This window comes from Artemia franciscana, chromosome 21 (genome assembly GCF_032884065.1).
Source record: "Artemia franciscana chromosome 21, ASM3288406v1, whole genome shotgun sequence".
In the NCBI taxonomy this organism is placed as follows: Eukaryota; Metazoa; Arthropoda; class Branchiopoda; order Anostraca; family Artemiidae; genus Artemia; species Artemia franciscana.
Window position 1 is genome coordinate 32,285,196 of NC_088883.1, and position 27,786 is coordinate 32,312,981.

Sequence of the window (27,786 nt, forward strand, 5' to 3'; positions counted from 1 at the left end):
ACTTTCAATGTATCTCCAAGGCTTCATCTAGTTCACAGCAGCGTCTCTGGTGCACATGAAGCCATCTACGGCGTAGTCCCTTCTTACTTCTTTCCACATTGGAAACCCGATAACTTCGATGCATAAGATCCGTATTGTTGGAAAATTGAGTTGGAAAAAGCAATTACTTATTCTTAGGGATTAGAATATAAAAACCAAATTACATCATGCAATACAGTATGAATATTCTAAGCTCAGTCCTTTTATGTTTCTCTCAAGACTTTGATTCCGAGTCCTCGACGCAAGATCACGACCCTTTGTCCCTGCGCTTCCGTTTGAAAATCAACGGAAGCCCGTGCTCTTGAATTTTCAGAGACAAAAATTGGTATTTTAAAGTGTATTGCTCCAATAAATATGTTTAAAGAAAATGAGACTGCCAATTAGATTTTTTTTCTAACTGTGAAGATTTGATATTGTTTATGCATTACAAGTGGCTTGGCTTGGGAAGGAGGTGATATGTCCACCCTAATTTTTGAGGAAAGACACAAGTCGTATTTTAAGTCATAGTCTCAGTTTCAGCATTAGTGCTTGTTTTGATTCTAAAAGTTTTTACTCCATATTCAGTGCCACCAATTCACGAATATATTGGAGGAAGGCAAAAGTATTCTTCAAAACATAGGAGGGGGAGGCAAGTAATTTTGCTTGCTTTCGGTTTTTCTTATACAAATACCAAAAACAGGGATTTTTTAATGGAAATGCCTAAAAATTATTTTTGATATCAAGTGGGAAGGAAAAGATTCTAGGAGGTCGGTCCAGATATCCTCCCTCCCCAATATCACCATTGTTTATACTGAGTAAACTGCTCAAGTTCGAAACAAAATTTGCAATTTTAAATTAATTTTAAACTGACCGTATTTTAAACTGGTCTTAAGATTAACGGAATTTGTGATCCATATTCCCTTATTTTACTACATAAAAAAAAGCAAGCATGAAAGTGATGAGCCCAAAATTCAACTGTAAATCTTATTCAAAATTCAAATCAAGCAATCAAAACATTTTACCAGTGGCTATGATTCTGTTTCGGCAAGGGTCAAACTCATTTCAAGGAAAGTTTGGTAATGGAATCGGCTTTTTGGCATTTATTCTATCTAATTAAAAGTTATAAATGCAACCAAGAGTATTCTTTTAACTTTAAGAAGGGGGGGGGGTGTCCGAGTCACCTAAAACCAAACAGCTGCTACATTACTGGCTCCTATGTCTTGGAAATTTTTGCTTCGTCTGATATGAGAATATATGAAATTTTTTCTTTACAAGTTTTAATATTAAATTCAGAGGAATTGCCAGTCAACCATAAAAAACAGTTCGTCCCCGAATAGGGTGGGAAGATGTCATAATGAAGATTTAAGGGAAATGGGCACTTCTTGGGAGGGTTTAAAGAGGGAGGCTATGAATAGACTGGGATAGAGGAGGAGCGTGCGTAGCTATGTCGGTTTCAGACGGCTTGGTGCTGCAATGAATTGCTAGAGGTAGCAGTAAGATCTAAATAAATTTTCCTAGGCAACCCTTTTTAAAAGATTTTCGGGAGGTGGATTCCCCCAGTTACCATTTTATGCTTATTTCACTTAAAGACAACCAAGTTTTTTGTTTTTTTTATTATCAATGCTACACTTCTAATATTCTTTCACGTGATTAAATCCGACAAGATACACCACACTAAATCAGTAATAACCATAGAACACGAAACGTTTGAACTAGATTTATAGAGTCGACAGAGGAAGGGGTTGCTACCCCAACTTAATATTTCCCATGCATGTATGCATGCGTCACTCTTGTTTCAACCCGTGCACCTGTAAATTAAATCAATGCTGACGAAATCAAGAAACAGAAAAACACATGGGAAATATATAATTTGGTCTATATAGTTCCATATTACGAAGGGGGGGATGTATAGTATAGTGGAAATGCCTTCAAAATGTGCTAATAACCATTTTTTGGAACACTATGACGTAAGAATGGTATTTGTCTATTACATAAAACACACTCGAGAAGTGAAGTTTGGTTAATGCCAATGAAAAAAAAAATGATGAAAATAGAATACTTTATTAGCAAAGTTGTGAAAGCTACAACTTGGAAATATGATCCCAGAACGCAGTATTACACTACCAAAAATGTTGCTTCTCGTAAGGGCACAAAGGCATGGTGTGTCCATTGACGCAGTGTTTTGTTTGAGCAACAACCCCTTATTCTGGAAAAATATAATTACTTGTTCTTCGGTCCTTGGCGAATCCCAAATATTAATTTGAACATCCATGATGAGACACTATAGTCTATCACTAGTCAAAGCAAACTAACCGGTGCCCTCAAGAATTGTGTTAATAACGAACTAAAATGAACTAGGTCAAGAATGGCGCTAATAATGAACTTTTTTTGTCTTTGAGACGGTCAGCTGACGCCGAAGCTCCCAATTTAATAATTCACAAATGACCTTCACAATTTTACTAGTTAAGTATTCTATTTTCATCATATTTTATTGTTACCAAACTTCACTTCTCAAGTGTTTTATTTAAAGGACAAGTACCGTAAGAATTGTTTTCTTAGCATGTCTACTTCTCAATAGCCCCAATTTTAGGCGAAAATAAAACTCATCAACTACCTGTTTGGTCTATTTCCATTTTCCCTTAGAACGCATCCAAAATTAGAAATGATTTCCTAAATCGTAAAGCATTTCACCGACTCCACCCACTAATCAAAGCAATGAGACTAAAGTAGGATCAGCCAATGAACTGCATCCACTATCTAACATCCATCATCAGGACGACAGCAACAAAATTTACCACTTACTGCTTGATTGATGCCCATTTAAATGTCTTTGGCATGATGTGCATGAAATTCTTATCTTGTCTTTTATTGGTGGCTACAACTTTCACCACGCATTGCGCTTTTAAAGATTTTGTGGTTTAGAAGTCCTATGAAACAAGCAGTGATAATGCTAAAAAGAAGTTGTAAATTCTGCAATTGTGTTACGGGGCGCCACCACTCCTATTGCATAATTTTCTTGTAAATGTAGCTCGGAAAGGAAGAGTCGGAATAAATCGAAATTTTTTCAGGATATGGGGATCGTGGACAAAAAAGAAATTTTCTCTGATTTTCAGAAAAATACGAGTTGATACCCCCCCCCCCCCCGAAAAAAAACAACAACATGGAACTACCTTTGCAACATCTCAAAATAATATTTCTAGATTTCGAGAAAACAAACTTCGAAAGTTCAATTCCCAAATATTAAATTTTGACATTTAAGGCTTGATTTGACATACAAGGCTTTTGACATACAAGGTTCCCTGATAAGCTACAAGCCTTGACTTAAAACCATGCCGATACAGTGGACGTAAGTTTTATTTGTCGCTTTAATTAACTTTCATAGCTAAACCACAGATTACAAATATCTCTCGATGGTGGTTATTCCTCTAGGAGAGTTTGCCCCTTTTCTTTCAGACGGTCAGTCAACGATGTAGCTAGCAAAATGATTTTAAGGTATCGAATACCTTTAATAAAAGATAAAGGCAGACAAATATGTTATCCACTTAAAATACTTTTTTTTGCAAAAAACTTGTTACTCTAACACGAGAAAAGATGGTAGCCCACAAAGATCTTGGCACTTTAATACTTCTTCTGAAGACGCCGCCTTAGAAAAGACTTACATGATGCTAAGTAACGATATATTTCAAATACATTGTCAAAGGATACCGAAACAATATATAACAACAAAAAAATATTATTACCTCTTCTGACGTTCAATATCACATGCATGCTTTTTAGCAATAAAATTCTTCAAAAAACTTCATTCTCAGACAATAGAATTTTAAGAGCTTTCAATGAAAATGTTTGAAGAGTATCTCCAACGGTTCAGCGTTTTAAAGTATCCCTTATTTAAGTGAGAAAAGAACTTAAAACTAATAATTGCCTATCATTTTGCGCGGACTAAAGTTTGATTGTGAGACGAAGAGGCTGTCTAGGTGACAAGCAACCGTCCGTAAAAGCAAATCCTATGTTCATTCACATATTACCCGTGAACTCATTAAATATCTGATAGAATGCCTTACAATTTATAGTTTTACAAAACGTTTTTTTTAATTAAAGTTTTAGTATAACAAAAACTTGAAAAAGCAGACTACTTCATTTGTATAGCCTTGTCCTGGACTAGATTTCAACCCAAGGATTTCCCAATTTCATACATTTTTAAAATTATGTTCCAATCTTAGCGCTTTTTTCGTTTTTTTTGTGGACCAAAAATACTGCCCCCTTTACAAAATGTAAACCTAATTATTATTATTTTCTTGATATGTGGTAACGCTGAAAAAGCTCAACTTTGGTCACAGCCTAGAATCTAATTTGAAACACAATTAGCCTATTATATTATACAGAAATGTGTGGTATTCACAAGTGTTTGATAGCAAGCCAGTTGACTCCGAGGAACTGAACGCAATAACTGGAATAAGATATCCATAGGAGGTCAAAAGGCGAAAACTACCCTCTTTAGCAAAAAATAAACATGGCAAGACATTATATTCCGAAGTTGAACTTTATATACTGGAATAATTTAGGTTAGAGAGGAGAGACCTTGCTGTTTTTGGCTTGGTTTACTTGTGGTTTTCTTTGGGCCTAAAGCAATACCAATTTATGTCAAATCAGGCGAGAAAATATTAGGCAATTATCTAGCTGAACGGTGCGATTATTTTGTCTGATTCCCCTGGGCAAAATCACTATGTGACACATTTTAAGCCCCGAAATTAATTACGCTGTTACTTCAGTAATTGGTTAGATAGCAGAAATCGATTTGGTAGAGCTTAACTTGTTCTTAATGAAAAGAAGGTGATATTACCGAACGTCTGATCAATTATTATCTTTGAGAAGTACTTTGGTCTTTGTCTTCAACTATTTTGCTGGCAGTGGCAAATTTTGTTGTTGTCAGAGTTCCAGCCTCTATTTCTACCCTAACCCTTATTAAAATTATGCTTTTCATTAGTTTTTGCATATTCAAAGCAACAACAAAAATAAGTTGTTCCTAGTAAAGAAACCACTTAAATGTTAACACGCATAATTCTTTTCTTTTTTTCTCATAATACCTGCATATATGGTATTTTGACTGCCCCATTGGATATCTCCAAATCATCTGTTTTACAAAATTACTGCTGGTAATGTCATTTTGTCAGTGCAATTTTGTCATTATTTGTCAATAATGATAAAATTGTCATTATTGACAAGCTGGCGAACGCTCATCGTCCACAAGCTAGTGTTTCTCTGTCAAGGGATTCTATCTTGGCCACCTTCTATGAAATTCTCATTGAAGTTTAGATACTTTCTTTTAGCAATGTTAGTGGCAATATCAATTACAAGGTGATATATCCATCAAATGGACGAAAACTATTAAGAGAACTCATCCTCAATAAAGATGGCAATGACCAAAAAAAGGTTTGGAGCCGGTATATCACGGCAAGTGCTACATTCAAGCAAGCTGAGTAAGCAGACTCACCAGCGCCTAGAGGACCTGGCAAAAAAAATAGGACCTCGATTCATAAGCTCATCCAGTTATTATCCGAATCTGGTGCATTCTGCTTTTCTATTCGCTGGATACTTTTGAAAAATTTTATATGAATACTACAATCCCAACTACAAGCCAAACCCACTTCAGAATCTCAATCCTAATACTGAATGGGCTGAAACCACCCTAAGCACACAAGGTGGCGTCGGTATTTCAAAATTAAACCCTATTCCATAATTATTTTTTGTACTTGTAGGTTATATAATAGACAGTATACAATTTCGATCGCGGATGATGCGAGCATGACACAAGAAACTGGTCAAGCAACTTCTTTTTTTACAAATAATACAAGTAACTTTGGCTGGGTTGAAACATAAATTGTAGCTATATTTTATTTAAGTATTTAGTTTGTGTTTTGGTTTGATTTAGGCAAACAAATTTGGGCTATATATTTGCACATTAGGTTGTGGGGGTGAAGCATAGCATGTATTAAATACAGTAATGATTAGTTTACGTATTTAATATATTCTATGCTTTAACGTCCCCCCCAAAAGAAATGCACAAATATATAGCCCAAATTTCTCTAAACTATTATATATTCATCATATTTTGCTTCATTTCATTAGGATTAATCGAACTTCACTTCCCGAGTGTCTATTATATAACCGATAATTACTTTAATTTTTTTTTTGTCAAGCAAGATCCCCGACCATAAGTAAGAAAATGACTAAATGAGAAATTCGGTAAAAGCTGAACGACTTACCAAGCATCTTACTAAGGTCGGCATTGTGGAGATCTGGATTTTCATTCGCCAGCCGTTTCCTCTCTTCTTTGGACCAAACCATGAAAGCGTTCATGGGTCGACGGACTCTTTGCTCTTTGGCAGTACGTCTTTCTTCTTGCATTGCGTTATAACCGACTCGTCCATTTGTACCATAAGGATATTGTGACGCCATCCATGGGTTCTCTGAGTAAGATTGATTGACTGAAGATTGACGAGCATTATACAAAAATCCGATTTGCTGATGCAAGGGTGCTGAAGAGGAATAATAAGCCGTAGTTGGTGATGGTAAAAAATTTAGATTGTTGTCCATTATTGAACTAAAAAGAAACAGCAGTATTACCTTAAATGAACAAAAGCACAACCAGCAACATAGTCAGTACAAACAATCTTCATATATAAGAGGCACGTGTCCAAAAGCCCCAAATAAAACAAGTATCGGTACTTACGTGTCATTGCGACCGCAACAAAGAAGTTAACCGAGGTTAATCAAAATGAAATATACCAAAATATGATGAAAATGTAATACTTTAGTAACAGAATTATAGAAACTGCAACAGAGAATTATTAAAAGCAGGCCATCCAAAACGCATTATTTTAAACACCTAATCTAGTCACCCTTATATATATATATATATATATATATATATATATATATATATATATATATATATATATATATATATCAAATATTTAATTAAGATATACCAGCATAGATAACGTTTATCTCGCCCAGGCTAAGCTGATTATCTCAGAGTGGACACAGAAAACCTCATTTTTAGAGGCAGGTATTTATGGAGTATTGTATTTCAAAGAGCCCCTCCATTCTTGGAATGGTGGGCTATAAAATTTGAGCCATACAAAAAAAAACAGGTAAATTTTTTCAGGATTCTGGATAATATTGAGAAAATTCTAAAAAGCTTCTGTTTAGATGGGGGGAGGGCACAATTTTCGTGTATACCTAAATATTTTAAGGTTTTACCAAACTTGCTCACTACAAAGCCTGGCATGAGCTCCCGTCGGCTATGAATTACACAGGAGGTTGCTTTTTGCAGTCACGCAAGATTTTTAAAGAAATTAGTCTCACTGGCTACAGGGATCGAAATTCATCAAATAGTGAAAATGTTAGGATCCACCACGAGACACCTTCTCGTTTGCTAACCTGTCTTTCTGAAGTGACAGAATCAGAACTTGTTAAATTGAATTGGTTTTCTAAGATAAAATCTAGAGTTCCTGTGATTGAGCTTGTAAATATACAAATAAGAGAACTGGTACTTCAACAAACAGTAGCACCGATTGAAGGGGGAAAATACCCAATATTCCCCCACCCTAGATTGAATTTTTTTTTGTATTTTCATTGAAAAATGGCTTTTTGTGCACTTTCGTTGAGGGTTGGCAACATAAGTGCAAGCCCTAGATTTCGAAAAATACATTTTTGCCCCTCCGCCTCCTAGTAACTGTTGGATAAGCAAGTAGGAACACAAGATGGGAAGGGCAAACCTTCGGAAAAAGAGCCTTAAATAGGCGAAATGTAGTTGAAACATAAGAGATTATATGAAAGACCGTAAATCTCAATATTTCTGGGAGAGGCAAAAGCTTCTAGGCTCCCCCTCCTACGAACCTGGTTATCATTACGGTATGGGTTGAGAAGAAGGTTTTCAAAGAGGACATCGGTAAAAGCTCACAGCAATTGAAGGTAGGTAAAGAGCAACACAAATACAAAAGGAACTAAAACTTTAAAAACAGAAAACTTTAGTAAAACTTCAGCGTAAACAGTACGGGGTTGAAGAGGAGGCAGTCACCCCTAAATACGACAAAAAAAATCGTTGTCAGTTTTAATATTGCTCTTTACTTTCATTTCAAAAAACTTGTTTTTTTTATATAATGTCATAAAGAATTACTGGTTGTAGTCACTAGTATTGTACCTGCAGCAGTTATTATCAGTAAAGCCCTGCTTTCGAAGACTCCTACTACAACTACTAATAACTCATTGCAGCAGCAAGCCACCTGAGGCCAGCACAGCTCCGCATGCCCCTTCTCCATTCCAATCTATTCGTAGCCTCCTTCTTTACAGCCTTAAAAGAAGTTACCATTTCCCTTAAATCTTTCTTAAATTCTCTTTCCCAATGCGGGACGCCTTACTTTTCGTTTTGACCCAGACGATTGGCTGACAAGGACAATCTTTGGATATCTGTCATCCTTCATCCGTAGAAGATATCTAAGCCATCTCATCTTTTGTCGCATTATAGTCCTAGAAAGCGTGATTGAACGACATTTTTCGTTCAGCTTACTGTTTGAGATACGGTCAGTCAGTCGAGTACTCAAAAGAATCTTTAGGCAACTTCTCTGGAAATATCTTGAAAATCCTCCTCCATTTTTTGGAGCGTCCAGACTTCATGGACCATACTTGACCATTGTTGTCACTGTAACTTCCAATACCCTAATCTTGGATTGCTTCACTTTTAACAACTTCACTGCGCCCACTGTCTTTACTAATATTGCTACCTAGGCAAGTGAGGCTCTTCACTTGATCAATCTTCGCATTACCCAACATCACCACTTCACCTTCACTTGTTACTATTCTTAGCGACTTGGTTTTCTGAATATTGATTTTCCGAAGTTATTCTAGCCCCTTGAACTCGAAAAATCTCTAAAAATTTGTTCTTTTTGCTACTATTTTCATCTAAGATGCTTAAATCATCAGCATAATCTAGGTCTTGGAGACTAACTCCTAGTGATCTATAATTGTAATGCTTACGCGTATAATGGTCTATTCAAGTTAAACTTACGAGGAAATAATGGTTAAATTCAGTTTAGTCAATCTTCCATGTCTCAGATAATTGGCGTTAATTTCTATTTATAAAAAAAAATAAGAAAAAGGTAAAACACCCACAGAGCATTTCATTGTTCATGAGTATTTTCTAGGAACGACTGTCAAATTTTTGTCGTTGAAATCATGTCAATAACAAATAAGGAACTTCTCGAGGCTTGTCCGAAAACAGTTCCTTTTTTCCAAGTTGATACTGGTCTATCTACCGATCTCCTGTTCAAATTGCTTAGGAAAATAAAAAAAAAAATGTCAATATCAATTGGGTTAATACCTCCATAAAACAACAATACTCGGACTTGAGGGAGCAGAACTTACATTAAATTCCATTAAAAAAGGCCAATGTCAACGACAAACATATTCATACAAATCCAACAGAAGAATGGACCCCTCCCTCCTCATCCATCTTTGGATGACCGAAAACGGACATAATGTAGAATCTAATTACGTAAAAGGATGATGAAGATTTTCTTACAAAATGAGCATTTACTCAATTACTTACTCAAACCGCACTAAAATATTTTGAAGGATTGCACCCCATACTACTCCTATATGGAATTTTTGCTAGTGCCTTTACATATAGTAAGTTTTTTTGGTGAATGTCTACAAACTGATAGGAGATTCTTAAGGACAGGCGCAATAACTTCATATACAAAACAGTTCGTGGTAGCGATCTGTGAATAAAAATAAACCCTTATCAATAGAAGCCAAAATTGTGCAAAGATAATTTGTATAACAGTATTATGCACACATAAGGAATATATGTTAATGCTGATTTCTCAAATGCAAAATAGAGGTGGAATTCAGATGCAAATTGTACCACGAAATGCTTCATGTTTGAGGACCATAGAACAGAGATTCCAAGCTAATATCTGCAGAAGTGTGAGTTTTCGATCGCGTCCCGACAAGGATGGTCAAGGATGCAAATTTGTTTGATGTTGTTATCGTTTTTTTTCTGGGGGTGATTGGGTCTAATTATTGGCCGTAAATTATCATGCGAGGACTCGTTCAAGTAGCGGTTTAGTTCTAGCATTCTTTAAATAAAAGCAAGAGCCAAGAGCTCATATGGCACTTATGACGAGGTCAAAACCTATAATTTGACTCGGTATTCCGGTTTCCAATATTTACGTTCCCCCCTCCACCCCTGAATGCCCCCGGATCCGATCCGAATTGAAAATGGAGAATTTGAGACATGCCATCTTTCTATATATTAAGTTTCATTAAGATCCGATCACCCACTCGTGAGATAAACATACCTCATTTTTCACGGTTTCCCCTCCCTCCAGCCCCCGCCGAAGCTCTTCGTCCATCGTCCTAGCACGTCCAGAAGCAACGAACTCGCCAAAGCTCTGGAAATCCCCCCCACCAACTCCCCCAAAGAGAGCAGATCCTGTCCGGTTATGTCAATCACGTATCTAGGACTTGTGCTTATTCTTCCCACCAAATTTCATCCCGACTTCTCCACTCAAGGCGTTTTCCAAGATTTCCGGTTTCCCCCTCCAACTTCCGCCAATGTCGCCGGATCTGGTCGGGATTTAAAATCTGAGACCCAAGGTCCTTCCAAATATCGAATTTCATTAAGATTCGACCGCCCGTTCGTAAGTTAAAAATATCTCATTTTTTCTAATTTTTCCGAATTAATCGTCCTTCCATCCCCCCCCCAGATGGTCAAATCAGGGAAGCGAGTATTTCTAATTTAATCTGGTCTGGTCCCTGATACATCTACCAACTTTCATCGTCCTAGCTTATCTGGAAGTGCCCAGACTGGCAAAACCGGGACCGACAGACAGACAGAAATTGCGATCACTATATGTCACTTGGTAAACACCAAGTGCCATAAAAAGAGATTATGCCACAGTAAAGCGTCAATTTCTGTCATTTTGTTCAGTAAAACAGCGATTTTAACCAAAATAGGCCCTAAACCTTACAAAGCACGCATTCTACTATTTCCTTAGACATAACAAAAGACTTCTTAAATGACCTGGACCTGGCAGTCAGAGGTCATATTGGAGTGCGGTGGTGCATTCGTTCCTAGACATCTATACAGTCCTTAATAAATGAGTGGCATAAGTGGCTAGTCACAGTTAATTTATTTGCATATGCTTTTAACGACAAAAATTTGGTCCTTCTTTCTTAAACTTGAAAGCGATCAGAAAATAAACACTTTCAAGCACCAAGAAGCTTTATTTTTGCACTTTTAAAATGCTTTCAGTTAAGAACTTGTCAAACTTTAACGTAAAGGCTGTTAAGAAATACAAAGTTCGTCGCTTTAAGTTTTAGTTCTAATTTTTGCTTTCATTTTAAATTCTCTTTTATGTAATGAAACGCAGGAGAAATTCAAATTCATCGCCAAACTTAAAAGCGGGACCACAATTTTCTTTCTTCTGTAAGCTAACCAATTCAAATGGCTATAGTTTCGAGTTTAAAATGAGAAACAAAACTCGGGAATATTTTCTTTCAAACAGTTCGTGGTAACGAACTGTAGTAAGGAGCGACCCGGCTCAATAGTAACCGAAACTCTAAAAAATGGAATTTTGATACCAATAGTTACATCAAAAGAATCACATTTTTATGCTGATTTTAAATATATAAGTTTCATCAAGATCACTTATACCCATTGAAAGTTAAGAGCCTGAGAAAATTTGCCTCATTTTAGAAAATAGGGGGAAAGACCCCCTAAAAGTCATACAATCTTAACGAAAATCACACCATCAGATTCAGCGTATCAGAGAACCTTATTGTAGAAGTTTCAAGCTGCTATATACAAAAATGTGGAATTTCGCCTTTTTTGCCAGAAGAAAGATCACGGATGCGTGTTTATTGTTTTTTTCGTTTTTTTTTTTTTGTTTTTTTTTCCCCAAGGGTGATTGTATCGACTGATTGGTCCTAGAATGTCGCGAGAGGGTTCATTCTAACGGAAATGAAAAGTTCTAGTGCCCTTTTTAAGCGACCAAAAACATTGGAGGGCACCTAGACCCCCTCCAACGCTCATTTTTTCCCAAAAGTCACCGGATCAAAATTCCAAGATAGCCATTTTATTCATCATAGTCGAAAAACCTAATAACTATGTCTTTAGGGACGACTTACTCCCCCGCAGTCCCCGTGGGAGGGGCTGCAAGTTACAAACTTAGACCTGTGTTTACATATAGTAATGGTTACTGGGAAGTGTACAGACGTTTTCAGGGGGGGGGAAAAGTTGAGGGGAAAGGGGGGTTACGTGGGATGATATTTCCAAGGAGGAACCTTTCATGGGGGAATAGAATTTCAATGAAGGGGGCGCGGGATTTTCTAGTATTATTTGAAAAAACAATGAAAAAATAAATATGAAAAGTTTTTTCTACTTAAAGTAAGGAGCAGCATTAAAACTTAAAACGAACAAAAATTATTACGCATATGAGGGGTTTACCTCCTCGTTATACCTCACTCTTTACGCTAAAGTATTTTTAGTAATTTCAACTATTTATTCTACGGCCTTTGTGATTCAGAGTGTGATTTAAGTTCTAAAGCTTAAAGCTCAAAGTCACTAAAGCTTAAATGGGACATTTAAGCTTTAGTGTAAAGAGCGAGGTATCGACGAGGGTTGAACCCCCTCATATACGCAATAAAAACATACAAATATAGAAGTTCGTTACGTAAGTTAATTCGTAAGTTACGTATAATTTTTACCAATGAAAACATTTGTAAAAAATTAAAAGTTCAACTTGCCTTTTTAAGTAATCAAAAAATTGGAGGGGAACTTGGCCTCCTACTTCACTCCTTTTTTCTCAAAGTCTTCCGATAATTGCAATTAATTAATATGCAAATGTTGTTTTAATTATTTATGTGCGGAGAGCCAAGATCAAAACATGCATTAATTCAAAAACGTCCAGAAATTAAATGAAAGTAAGGAGCAACATTAAAACTTAAAACGAACAGAAATTACTCCGTATATGAAAGGGGCTTTTCCTCCTCAACGCCCCGCTCTTTACGCTAAAGTTTCTTACTGTTTACGCTAAAAGCCCCTTTCATATACGGAGTAATTTCTGTTCGTTTTAAGTTTTAATGTTGCTCCTACTTTCATTAAAAAAACTTGTTTTTTTTTATTTAATCCCGAGAAGAACGGGAAAGGTTCCTCTCGTAAATAATTGTTAGCATTAATTGAATGTGTTTTGTTAGCAATAGTGTTGGCGCGTGAAAGATGTTTTTTAGTTTATGTTACTACAAAAAGCTTTTTGTTTGGTAAAGTATCTTTCGAACTGGATTTGTATTAAACAGACTAAAATAAACAACATGGCCTTACTCTTCATTTATTTTCATAATCGTTTTGTCCAAGTTGGCTTAAACCACAATTTTCATAATTACCATTTACCACATTTACAATTTGATCTTAACATACTTAAAGGCTATATTTTTTTAATCTGAATATAAAAACAACTAATTCAAGTAACTGTGTCAAAAATGAGTTTGTTTTGCATGATTTTAAATTAACTAGTAGAAAACTTGCCCAACTGACGCAAATTTGTAGCTATCCATCGACCAAACAGAGTCGCGATATATTAATCGGAAGCAATAAACACACACTAATATTTGCAATGCAGGATTATTTAGACTCTTTATTGGTTAAAATACACTGGCGTAATTTCATCAAAATCCTGGGTGGATTTTTCCAAATCAAGTAAAATGACAGTAAAAAATGAAATACGAGCCATATAGTGCCGTAATAACAAAGAAATACTGAAGAAAACTGACCCGTTTTTCTTGATGCTTGAACCATGCAGACTTACCTCAGTTTTGATAAGACTTTCGAAGAAACTAAATTCCCCCTTAAGGGGTCCAACTGGGGTTTGGGGATGCATTTGTCCCCTGCCCCTTGCCAAGATACGCCCCTGGGTTAGATACGTCTTTATTGATTCTTTTTTAGTTATGGTCCGCCTAAGTATTTTCAGTCAATCTTCAATATAACCAATTGGATACTATTTTTTCTTTTCCCCCAAGCATAGGTAAATGCACGTATAAAAGCACTATCCACTATAGTATTCTTCTATGTTTTAAGGTTGGACGATCTTATGTCATGAAAGCCAACTCTGAAGATTCTCTTTACACTCTTAGGAGACGTGGTGTCATTCTTAAATAAATATGCACATTTACCAGAATCTACTCTTATCTTAAAATTTAATTAGCTAGTAGCTTAAACTATCCTATCTCAAGGCTGCTACCCCTAACGATCCCATTTGGAATTTTAACGAAGTCATAATGCTTTTGGGAACCAGATTTCTATGCCTACTAACTTTTGTGTATCAACGGTGTGTACCTGTTTAGTACCAACTAAACAGCTTCTCTTACCTCTAAGGGTTATGAGTTTAACTTCACTATCCTCTTGAATTCGTAATACTAATATGCTTAAACTTCTAACACTTCTAAGGGGGATAGAAAGTTCATAAGGAGGGAGATAGCTTTTATTGTAAGTATTCAAATGCTCTATTCGAAAATTTGAAAGGGTATTTACTCACGTGCGAAATCCATTTCTCTCTAAGGTTTTAATAACAGCGCAAGAGGCGAAAACTTCCATACTATAAACGGCCATTTTTCACTCTACATGTCACACTGTTATACTCAGCTTTAATTGTAAACAAAAGAGAGAAAAAAATAGCCTGCCATTTTAAGCAATATTTTTGTTCTTTGGAGTATGCAGGTAGGGTCAATTTGTATCTATAAGTTTCTTTCCGTTACGCTGTCAGGAATTATAACCTGATTTCCTTCCGAATACCTTACGTCGGCTGCAGTAATTCAAAAGGCGCTAAATTAATTTTTTTCAAACTAGGATTTATGGCCACTTTCTCGAACTAAACAAGTTCTATCGATTGGTTTGATCCTGTTTTTTCTACCTTATTTGATTCCAAGGACATGGATGTCTTTTTTTTCTAAAAATCTTCTCTTTTTCGGTCACGAAAATAGTTTGAAAATGGAGGCTTTGTTATCAAAATTGCTCATGCCGCACCATAGCCTAGCTCACTGACGGATTCAGGGTGGCCAAGGGGACCCAACCTTCCCCGTAAGATTTTTCCTGGCACATTCGTTCCTTGTTTTTTTTTTCACTCTTTTTAAAATAAATTTGTCAATTTGGTCAATTTGGTCAATTATTGGCTTCCTTGTCACATTACCCCCCATCAAGATGTTATTTATTGGCACCCTTGTCACGCTGGCCCTCCAAAAATTTTGCTCTATATCCGCCCTCCTAGCTTACGCCTTTTTGTATGCACAACTGGTTCATCAAAACCGTGAAAAGTGTTGGAAAACGCTTTCCGCTCTCCTATGAAGTCGTCACAGTCTAACATACCGCTTTTCATTAGCCAATTGCTGTGAGTAAAACTATCAAGTGATCAGGCGTTTTATTTAAGTCTAGTTACTAACAAAAATATTAGCTTTGGTCGCAGCTTATACCGTGAAATTGCTTCTGAGTTACAAAAAGTTCAGCGTTTCAGATCTCAGTTGTTGAGTCTGCCATATTCGGGTCATAGGAAAAATGCTTCTTCTTTTTGCGTTGAATATCGGTCTGTTTTCTGAATTTACCCTACATTAATACAGCCCCTAAATATATCAATGCAATCTGGAAAACGGGCTTTGGAGGGAGGGAACAGCTACTCTCTGATTATTATTAAGCAATGTAAACCATGGAAGTACTGCTAGGCTTATAACAATGGGTTCCTGGATGCCTTCAATAGTTGTAATACACAAATGTTGACGAGCTCATGTTATTCCAAGCTCAAGTATTTATAGTAGAGCTTCTTATCAACCTAAACCTACGATGGAAGTGCTATTTAGACAGCGTCGGTATGGATAAATCTGCGGCAATACGTATAACAAAAAATGTATGTAAATATATTTTTCAAATATTACCGATGGGTGAGAAAAAGCAATATATCTTCCTTGCAATCAATCTCCTGAAGATCTTAAGAATTTACCATGTTTCTGGGATTATTTTTCAAACTTAATAAGTTTTTCAAAATATGATTTAAAGAGATTAGAGAAGATTTAATATTCTTTTTCACGTAAGAAAAAGAATTAAAAAAGAAATTGTGGTATATCTGTTAGACATAACCTGGTAAGAAAGAAGTGACATGGCAAGATTTGAATAAAGCAAAGCCATCGATCTACTCGTAGAGCCGGAAACTGCGGCAAGACGTTCGACTTAAATACTCTTCCATGTTCCTGTAGTTGATTCCTGAATTATAAACTAGGCTAATTTGAGTTTTAGAAAGCTGATGGTAAAAGAGACTGCCCCGCTAAGAATTGGTTTTAAAATAGGTGTTTTAGACTACTTGTTAAATTGTGAAAAACGATTTAAAACGGTTTTCGGTAAATGTTTGTTCACTTACGAATAAAGTGAAAATACCACTCGATGCCTTTTTTTAAGCTCTTTACGAATATAATAATCGTGTCTATCGCAAATTCAAATTTAAGCCCATTTTCAGCTCTTGAAAATGACCGAAATGTTTCTAATTTTGGGGTATAAAAAAGGCTCAAAATAGCATAGCCTAACCTAACCATTCTACACCTTCTTCCGTCGGCTTTCCTATTTTTGATATTTTATCGAAAACGCTGTCAATAATATGAACAACGAAAATTTACCCGGTTTTCTTAATAACTGCACAGTTTTAATCCTTATTTTCAAAATTCCAAAATACATATTTTTCCAGATCGTTTCCTGTCTCTCCCTTCGCTTATCTAGTCTTGACTGTGGCCCTTCCTTAATAGTTAAAATATTAAATATTAAATATATAATAATAGTTAAAATATTGCGGCTTGATTGCTCATCAGTTCGGAAAAACGCTGATGAAGAAGGTAAAAAAAATATTTTTGCGCGGCATTTTTCACGGCAAAACGACTATATTTTTCACACTAACGATTTTATTCTAGTTTTCAACCAAACGAAGCTTTCTCGATCGTCCATTCATTGCATCAAACGCGTACTGTTTTTCCGTACTTTTTTTTAAGTGGCGTCGGTATTTAATGTGAACCATTTCGAAAAAAGCTCTAGGCTACTACACAGGACCTTTGTATATTTTAGGATATATGGATATCAGTTCAGTGGTCCCCCTTTCTATCTGGAACCAGTGGAAAATTCTGGAAACCACTTTAAAACATTATAAAATACTCGCTTATATCATTCCTAAAGGCGCCCGACTAAACTTTACCCCCCACCCTTAGTGAACAAATATATATATAGCTCAAATTAAGAATTCTCGAAAAAAAATTAGATAATGCGACTCTTTTCTTAATATTAAGAAAACTTAACTTGAATTGACGCGAATTAACTTGATTAACGGGAGACGATAAACAAGCATCGGGAAAAAATAGTTACACAATTGGAAATTCGTTGAATATATCTATATATATAAAAATAAGTTGTCTGTCTGTGGATGTGTGGATGGATGTGTCAGGTGACGTCACCTGAAAAAACTGGATCAGGTGACGTCAAAACTGAAAAAACTAAAAAAAGGCAAAAACTACAAAAAAAACTAAAAACTAATAAAAAAAATAAAAAAGCTAAAAAACTAAAAAAACTATAAAGGTAAAAACCAATAAAAAACTAAAAAAAAAACTGAAAAAACTAAAAAAAGGCAAAAACTACAAAAAAAAACTAAAAACTAATAAAAAAAGTAAAAAAGCTAAAAAACTAAAAAAACTAAAAAAACTAAAAAAAGGTAAAAAACTAAAAAAAATAAAAAATAAAAAAAAACTAAAAAAAAGGAAAAAACTGAAAAATAAGCTAAAATAAAGGTAAAAACCAATAAAAAACTAAAAAGAAAAAAAGGAAAAAACTAATAAATGACGACACTCAAAGAGAAAGCGACCAGGACAAAAGGAATGTTCGATTAGCAATCAACAAAGCACCGGGACACAGGGAGTATAAATGACGACCAGGACAAAGCACCGGGACATAGGGAGTATAAATGACGACCAGGACATAAGTAAAAAAAAATTAACAAAACTAAAAAGAAGGTAAAAACTACAAAAAAACTAAAAAGAAAAAAAAACTAAAAACTAATAAAAAAACTAAAAAATCTAAAAATCTAAATAAACTAAAAAAGAAAAAAAAAGGAAAAAAATAAAGGAGAAAAACAAAACTAAAAAACGAATGTATATACAGACCGGTACACCGGGATACAAATGACGACCGGGACACAGGGAATATAAATGACGACCGGGACACAGGGACACAACTACAACGGGGACACCGGGGGAAACAGGGGGATATAAATGACGACCGGGACAAAAAAACTAAAAAGAAAAAAAAACTAAAAACTAATAAAAAAACTAAAAAATCTAAAAATCTAAATAAGCTAAAAAAGAAAAAAAAAGGAAAAAAATAAAGGAGAAAAACAAAACTAAAAAACGAATGTATATACAGACCGGGACACCGGGATACAAATGACGACCGGGACACAGGGAATATAAATGACGACCGGGACACAGGGACACAACTACAACGGGGACACCGGAGGAAACAGGGGGATGTAAATGACGACCGGGACACCGGGACAGGGAATGGTCGATTAGCAATCACCATCAACAAAGCTCAAGGGCAATCATTAGAATCATGAGGTATAGATCTGAATACAGATTGTTTTCCCATGGACCATTATATGTTGCATGTTCAAGAGTCGGTAAACCTGACAATCTATTTATATGCAAAGACAATGGGACAGCAAAGAATGTTGTATATTCGCAAGTTTTACGTAGTTAAAACCATATATATATATATCTATCTATATTCACAGGTGGGACATAGGGACAAAACTACAATGGCGCGTAACTATTATGGCGCGTAACGACTTACGCGCGCGGGGGGGGCTTGGGGGGGGCGCGAAGCGCCCCCACCAACTAGGTGTTGGGGTGGCGCGAAGCGCCACCCCAACAGCTAGTATATATATATATATACATAATTCGGGCTCTATGTATGTCCGTTAGGGACAGGAGGTAAAGTTTAACGGTCAGCATTAAGGGATAATAAAAGTAAAGTGTTTAAGAATGTTCTAAAGTAGTTTTTGGAATTCTATATTGTTTCCTGGAGGAGAGTTGAAGTACTAACTAATTCCGATCTGAGTAAGTCGATTATCTTCACTCAGGCTTTGAGATTTGAACTGACAATATCCGAAGCTTTTCCTTAACAATTCTAGCTAAAGTTCGTATAAAATAAAGTAGCCCAAAAGTCTTTAACTTTTCTAAGTATTCATTAAATATAATTTTAATTATGATAATGTATAAGGTTCACATCTATCTTCTTTAATAACGACTCAAATAGAGTTATTATTAAATTATAGGTGTTAAATTTAAGTACCTTTTAACCGGAGAATAAGTCTTCTATTTCCTAGTTATCCTTGTATTTTTCGCACAATACAAGTGTCTAGAGTACCACTACCCACATCACAGATACGATATACACTGTCTTATAACAAAGTTAAGACTTCCAAAGATTTGTGAGGATTGAGAAAAACGAGGCGGTCCCAAAAATTGTAAATTGAAATGGGTTGTCTCGCTCCAGTTTCGGGCATCGCAACTTCTTGAAAAGTTGGCTCGCAACTTATTTTTTCCAATTAATTCCATTGTTGTGTTCAAAACTAAAATGAAACAAGAAAGACAGTGGTCTAAAACGGTGAATGGTTTTCTTTCTATTTAACATCTATGACAACTGAAGCCTTAAAATTATTGTTTCAGTCTTAAAATTATAATCAGTTCTAAAAAGAGTATCCCATCTAGAGCTGTTAGAAAAAAGACGTATATGGGAAGCTAAGAAAAAAGAAGAAGCTAAACCTTAGCAGTATTACTTGGCTGTACAAGAAATAATAGCAAACGGAAATCAAAAGTTCTAGTGCCCGTCTGAAGCAACAAAAGAGATCATATCGCAAGAAAGTGCCAGTTTCTACCGTTTCGATTAGATTAGATCTATCTTTATCAACTACTAATTACAAAAACTATAAATACACACAACCGCCATGGGGAAGGCTCAAAGAGCCTGATGTTGGACGGCTGCAATCCTCTGATTCTCAACCTAATTTAATAAGAAAAAAAAAAACAGAAACTAAAAAAAACGGAAACTAAAGAAGGACAAAACACTCTCACTCAATTACTCCTTAATACCAGAATATAAATAAATAAAGGCTAACAATAATTAAAAAAAAACTCAACTCAAAATTGTTTTGTGTCGCAACTCAAAATTTTGGATATAAAGAGCAACATTGACAGTTATAAAAACAGACATTATACCAAACGCAAGGGGATCGTCGTCTTTTTAACATCCATCACCCAGTACGGAAAAGTTTTTCTTGTGCAAAACACAATAGAAATTGTTCCGTGTGTGTGGAAAGCTCCCTTAATCCTTGATCTTTACTTTAAAGTTTTATAGTACTTTAATGAAACCATATATGAGAGCAAAAATGTAGTTAACGAATAACTGCATGTGTTTAATTTATTGATTGGTTTTTCAACACTTCAATAAGAAAATTCATTATTTAAAAGAAAGTGCTTCAATAAGCTCTTCTGTTCTTGAGGCATTGTGAAAAATACTTATTATACCTGAAAAAGTCAAAATTTATCATAAGCGGGGAGGGGGCATAAGGGGCAGACCTCTTCATACACAGAATAGTTATACTCAGGTAAGCACTAGTTAAACTTTATAGTAAAGAGTGGAGGTCGAGGATGCCAGCCCCTGTCGTATACAGAATACTTTATGTCTTTCTGAAGTTCCAATACCACTTTTACATTTCACTGAAAAATATGTTGCATTTTTGTTTAAATCAGAAACGAAGTGAACAACTGCTTTACCATCAAAGTAGCTAATTAACGAAAAAATTCTTTATAAATCCTGCGCTCACTGAGGTCTATGTACTTTCTTCCTCAAAGGATACTTCGAACTATATTTTATTCGTTGGTTTATCCATTTACTTTCTACGGTTGCCTCCTATGGAGCATTAACTTCTTTTGCAACTACATAAGAGTGCAAGTTCTACAAAATAAAGCTTTTAGAACCATCGATAGGCATGTTCAGGATGTACATGGCACCTGTGCTTGTTTTAGATCCCTGAAGCTCCTTAATGAAAGTCAGATAAAAGATTACCAAGCTGCAGTATTTGTGTTTCAGTGTATGAATGGCTTAACCCCTGATATTTTAAGAGTTTTTACCAAATTAATAGTGACCTACATAATAAAGGAACTAGGCAAAGTGATAATTTAGTTGTTGATTCGTGTCGTGGTGCCAGATCTGCATTTTCAGTGGCCATGTACATGGTGTTTAGGTGTAGTTGTAGTTGCACTTAGGTTACAAGCTTCTGTGTTAACATGGAGCGTTTTTTCTTGAGCCTGGTTCTATGAGACTGACCAATCGTGGAATAGGAATTTGGCTCGAGAATTGAAAGCTGAAAAATATGGATCAGGACTTGGTGTTTTTGTGTGGAGTTTTGTCTGGATTGGGACTATATATGCTTATGACAAGGCAAGCTGGCAAAACAAAAGAGAGTGAAGGATATGCAAAAGGGAAATCTTCAAGGAACCCATGCATTTTGCTTCATCGAAGTATTGTTGTAATTTTCTCTGTCTGATTACACAGAAGCCTTCTGTTCTCCACATGCACAATAAGTTCTCAAGACAATCAACTCTTACGCCATTTCATGTCTGGACCACTTGCTCACCCTCCATTCCTCTCAAATTTCTTATGACTAAACCTTGATTTTGCTGTTGGAAACCCAGTCTTAGTTGCTGGTGAGTTGATCCAAACTGAATTATTATTACGCCTAGGAATGAGACTCTGAGACCTGTGTGAACGGGAGGTTTTTGCCAAGTCGTAATCGTAGTCGCAACTACGTCTAAACCCCCTTGTGAATGGTCATTCAATAAAACACCTGGGTCCATCTGTGTGGAATGAACCACCGTTGAGCATTAGGGCGGCTGAACACGTGCATCAGTTTAAAAAAAAAATTTAAGAATTTATTTTTTGGGGTATCTGCAATTTGGTTATTTTTTTATTTTCGTTTTTGTTCAATATATAGTTTATAGCTGATTTATTTTTCGGTTTATTTGTAATAAATGTATTTAAATAGTTGAGGATTTTATTTCATTATTTTTTAAATTGTTGTGTTAATAGGTAAGTAGTTACGTGAACTTTCGTGCGACCGCAAACCCTCATAGGTTTTCTCCAGCAAGAAAGTGCTGTTTGGTTCACTTATTTATTTTGAGTGTGAAAATAAAAATCTTAATCTAATCTATGCTATCGGTGTAATCATTTTCATTATGTGTGCTCAAGTAATGGAACAAATTGTGAATACGGACTTTGAACTGTAGTAATACTGACTGTGCTGTGACAAGTATGCATTTTACACGGTTGAAAACTAAGACAAGACACTACCCTATTTGTCATTTCTAGTGTGAAAATGGATTGGAAAGGAAAAATAATATATTTTTGCAAGTCAGTCGAATTTCGATTTATAGAGAAACCTTTGGTTTAGGCAGGCTGACTAGTTTTAGGCTAATCCATTTTCGACTTCTAAGCCATTTTCTAAAAAGGCCTGTTTTTAAAAAGTCCAAGATAGGTGACTTGACATAACCGGACCAGATCCGCTCTCTTTGGTGGATTGGCGGGGGGGGGGAGGGAGTAATTTGGAAAAATTAGAAAAATGAGGCATTTGTAACTTACGAATTGGTGATCAGATCTTAATGGAATTTGATATCTAGAAGGATCTTGTGCTTTAGAACTCTCATTTTAAATCCCCACCAGATCCGATGACATTGAAGGGAGTTGGAGGGGGAAACCGGAATTCTTGGAAAACGTGAAAATCGAGGTATCTTACGAATGGGTGATCGGATCTTAATGAAACTTGAAATATAGAAGAATATTATGTCTCAGATGCTCAATTTTCAATTCGAATCGGATCCGGGGATATAGAGGGTTGGAGGGGGGGGGAAACAGAAATCATGGAAACCGGAAATCTTGGGAAACGCTTAGAGTGGAGAGATCGGGATGAAACTTGATGGGAAGAATAAGCACAAGCTATAGATACGAGATTGACATAATTGGTACGGATCCGTTCTCTTTGGGAGAGCTGGGGGTTGTTAACTTGGAAAAGTTAGAGAAATTGAGGTATTTTTAACTTAAGAACGGGTGACCGGATCTTAATTAAATTTGATATTTAGAAGGAACTCATGTCTCAGAGCTCTTATTTCAAATCCCGATCAAATCTGTTGACACTGGGGGGAGTTGAAGGGGGAAATCTGAAATCTTGAAAAACGCTTATAAATGTCGTAGATAGGTGATTGACGTAACCTGACTGGATCCGCTCTCTTTGGAGGAGTTAGGTGGTGGGGCTCAGTGCTTTGGCGAGTTTGGTGCTTCTGGACGTGCTAGGACGATGAAAATTAGTAGGCGTGTCAGAGAGCTGTACAAATTGACTTGATAAAGTCGTTTTCGCCGATTCGACCATCTGGGGGGTTGTAGGGAGAGGAAAAATTAGAAAAATAGATGTATTTTTAATTTACGAGTGGGTGATCAAATCTTAATGAATTTTGATTTTTAGAAGGATCTCGTGACTCAGAGCTCTTATTTTAAATCCCGACCGGCATTAAGCCTCTGATTTTCCTTTTAAAGCAATCTATTGATTTTTAGAATTTTGCTAGAGCTCATACCATATGAGCTCTTGGCTCTTCCGACCTCGTCCCAAGTGCCATATGAGCTCTTAGCTCTTGTTTTTCTTATGCTTCGCTTTTTTCTTGTGTTGTTATAAGCAGGTTTGTAAAAAAAAATTGTTTAGTTAAGTACTTAGGTATTTTGAAATGGATTACCTGCAAATGCCAGCCCAACCCATTGAACAAAAGGATTCCTGATTATAATGGTAAACGGATTTGTAATCGAAATATATCTGAAAATATGTTTTGTGCTACAAAAATCTTCTTATAAATCAAACTTTATCAATAGTTTATTTGTAAAATCCCAAATCGAATCCGAGCTGTGGTTTAAAGTTTAGTGGTGCATATATCAGCACAAGTTTTGTGGTTTTACGGTTTTATGACACTCAGTATCAATTATTTAATGACAAGTATATTTCACTAGAATACTTACACATTTCAGTGATTATTTCGAGATGAATTATGGCCTTTCATTCAATGCAAAGGGTTGATTGACTCCGTAACGTATCTAAGATGGTAAAAGCTTAAAAAGAAAAGCTATTTATACTTATATTATACTTATATTATTTATACTATATTAAACTGAGATGAACAAAAGAGTAACAAAAATTAGTATTTTAGTGCAAGTTTATATATATATATATATATATATATATATATATATATATATATATATATATATATATATATATATATATATATATATATATATATATATATATATATATACATTTTTTCTCTTTCTCGTATTGTTCTGAATACGGCCCTTGGACATAGGGCCGAAATATCCACTGAATTGATTTCCACTCTCATAAAAAGATTTTTCTTTAGTTTCTACTTTGTGTTGGTTTGTTATGGAAAGGCAATGTGGTCTTCGTCGTTATTTCTAGGAAAAATTCTGACGCTGACAATACAACCCAAATAATTTTTTCCACAGACAATCCCCCCAGAAATACACCCCCTCGCCTTTTGACTATTTCCCCCGTAGGCAGTTTCCCACAGAAAGCTCCCCCTGGTAAAATCAGCCAATGTAGAATGAGTAGTAGCTAAAATGAGCATCCAGACGAAAAGTAAGACAAATAATAAGAATGGATAAAAGAAGGGATTTGGGTATATTTTACCTATATTCCTGAATATGAGTAATAAAACATGATGTAAAACATTCTGTAGTATTTATTTTTATATCTTTTAATTGTCCTTTCATAGCAGGGTAAGATGTGGGTTAAAGGAAACAATTAGTTTGTTTAGTTGAAATAAGGAGTTCAGTCTATCTTGAATTAAATAAAAAACAAACAAGTTTTTTCAACTGAAAGTAAGGAGCGACATTAAAAATTTTAAACGAACAGAAATTACTTCGTATATGGAAGGGGCTGCTTCCTCATCAACGCCCCGTTCTTTACACTAAGGTTTGACTCTTTCTCTCAACTCTTCCTTTTAAAACAGTAAAAAACTTTAGCGTAAAGAGCGGGGCGTTGATGAGGAAGCAGCCCCTTTCATATACGAAGTGATTTCTGTTCGCTTTAAATTTTAATGTCGCTCCTTACTTTCAGTTGAAAAAGTTGTTTTTTTTATTTAATTTCTGAACGTTTTTGTATCAATGCATGTTTTGATTTTGGCTCTCCACAGAGAAAAAATTAAAACGAAATTTGCATATTTTTTTTTTTTTTTTTTTTTTTGGCTAAATGGATTTCTCATAATTTTAATCGAATGATTTTGATAAAAAAAGAGCGGGGGAGGAACCCTAGTTGCCCTCCAATTTTTTGGTTAATTAAAAAGGCAACTAGAACTTTTAATTTTTTACGAATCTTTTTATTAGTAAAAGATATAATTTTGTCCCAATTCATTAAGAATGACCCCTGAATCACAAAAGCCGTAGAATAAATAGTTGACATTACTAAAAATACTTTAGCATAAAGAGCGAGGTATTAGGAGGAGGTGAGCCCCTCATATGGGTAATAATTTCTGTTCGTTTTAAGTTTTAATGCTGATCCCTACTTCCAGCTGAAAAAACTTTTTTATATTTACTTTTTCATTGTTTTTTTTAAGTAATGCTAGTAAATCCTGCGCTCCCTTCATGGAAATTTTCTTCCCCCATGACAAATTCCTCGATGGAAAGCTCCCCCAGAATATCCCTCTCTTCTCAACCCCTCCCCCAACCAAAAAATCCTCCTGAAAACGCCTGTTCACTTCCCAATAACCATTACTATATGTAAGCACCGGTCAAAGTTTGTAACTTGTAGCCCCTCCCACGGGGACTCTGGGGGAGTAAGTCGTCTCCAAAGACATAGTTATAAGGTTTTTCGACTACGCTGAATTAAATGGCTATCTCAGAATTTTGATCAGTTGACTTTGGGAAAATAATTAGCGTGGGAGGGGGCCTAGATGCCCTCCAATATTTTTGGTCACTTAAAAAGGGCACTGGAACTTTTCATTTCCGTTAGAATGAGCCCTCTCGCAACATTCTAGGACAAATGGGTCGATATGATCACCCCTGGGGAAAAAATACAAAAAACAAACAAAAAACAAACAAACAAATAAACACGCATCCGTGATCTGCCTTCTGGCAAAAAATACAAAATTCCACATTTTTGTAGATAGGAGCTTGAAACTTCTACAGTAGGGTTCTCTGATACGCTGAATCTGATGGTGTAATTTTCTAATTACATCTAATAAGGTAAAATTTTAGATAAAATCTAAAAGTCATTAGAATCGTTAAGATTCTATGACTTTTAGGGGGTGTTTCCCCCTATTTTCTAAAATAAGGCAAATTTTCTCAGGCTCGTAACTTTTGATGGGTAAGACTAAACTTGATTAAACTTATATATTTAAAATCAGCATTAAAATGCGATTCTTTTGATGTTACTTGGTTACGTTTTGGTTACTATTGAGCCGGGTCGCTCCTTACTACAGTTCGTAACCACGAACTGTTTGATTTACATGATTTGGACTTGGAGTTTGACTTCGTGCTATTTACACTAAACTAGAAAAATAAACACCGCTTAAAGGCACTGCAGGCAAAAAGACCTTCGAATTAATGCCTATTAGACGGGTTTTCCATCGGAAGGGATGAACTGGTATCATTAAAGGGAGATATCGTTGCCAGACCGAGTTCACAGGAATTGTACTTCTTATTCCCAGTCTTTATCTTTGTGTACTTACATCATGGGGTACCTCCTTCCCAGCTGCCACTGATTTCGTATTTTCAAATTATTTTCTTTAACCAGATATTACCCTGCTAAACCCCCAAACCCTATAACATGAAAAAAGAAATCAAAGAAATAAAATAATAGGATATCCCACATCATATATTTTGCCCATATTTTGGAACACAGGTAAAGTATTCTATTATTCTTTCTTTTTTCATCTTTTATTCTTTAAATTTTACATTTGGGGGGGGGATTTCTGTTAATAACGGCCTACGAGGAAATACCTTCCTGAGGAAATTTTCCACAGAGAATTGTCCAGAGAGGGGAGGGGGTTTTCCTGGGGAATTTTTCGAGGGGGATCACCCTAAAACTCACAGAGCTGATTCATTGAAATGAAATTCCTAAAGTTTAAAAAGCATAAGTACCAGGAATAACTCAAATGCGGTATATTTCATTCCTACCAAAAACTCTGCTGTTACACTACCCTGGTGGTCGGGATAACCTACGCCCAACTGAATTCATCGCTTGTGACAGGTAAAGTAGGTGGAAACTGTTTAATGCAGTTGCTTCATCTGTACCCCTATATGGTAAATAAACTGATTACCTGAAGATGGATGTAATTTTCTTTTTTTTTGTGCGTGACTTCTAACCAGTCTTGCCCACCAACACTCGTCCTGTGGTTTCAAGGCTCATAAAACATGCTAAAATCTAACTATATACGAAACCAACAGTTTTACAAATAAAATAATATATAATTTCTTACACCACGGTAAGTGATGCCTGAAATAAGGGTCTTTGGTAGTATAAAAAAAAGGAAATCATAGCTATTGTTGACATTTTTTCATCAGCTTAAGGAAAT

At 35.6% G+C, this 27,786-nt stretch overlaps 1 protein-coding gene across 2 annotated transcripts in view; it reads right to left on the reverse strand.

Annotated features, from left to right (window-relative positions):
* Positions 1 to 19,582, reverse strand: part of LOC136040906 (uncharacterized) — a 67,826-nt gene extending 48,244 nt beyond the window's left edge. Inside the window, exons 1-2 of one of the 2 annotated variants that reach the window (XM_065725322.1) lie at positions 19,448 to 19,582; positions 6,282 to 6,619 (exon numbers count right to left, since the gene is read on the reverse strand). In XM_065725322.1, the coding sequence (XP_065581394.1) occupies positions 6,282 to 6,612 (331 nt within the window). In that variant the 5' untranslated portion in view covers positions 6,613 to 6,619; positions 19,448 to 19,582. Of the gene's footprint in view, positions 1 to 2,632; positions 2,743 to 6,281; positions 6,620 to 19,447 lie in introns of those variants that run through there. The other variant, XM_065725323.1, reaches the window with a different exon arrangement.
* Between the last annotated feature and the right edge of the window lie 8,204 nt (positions 19,583 to 27,786).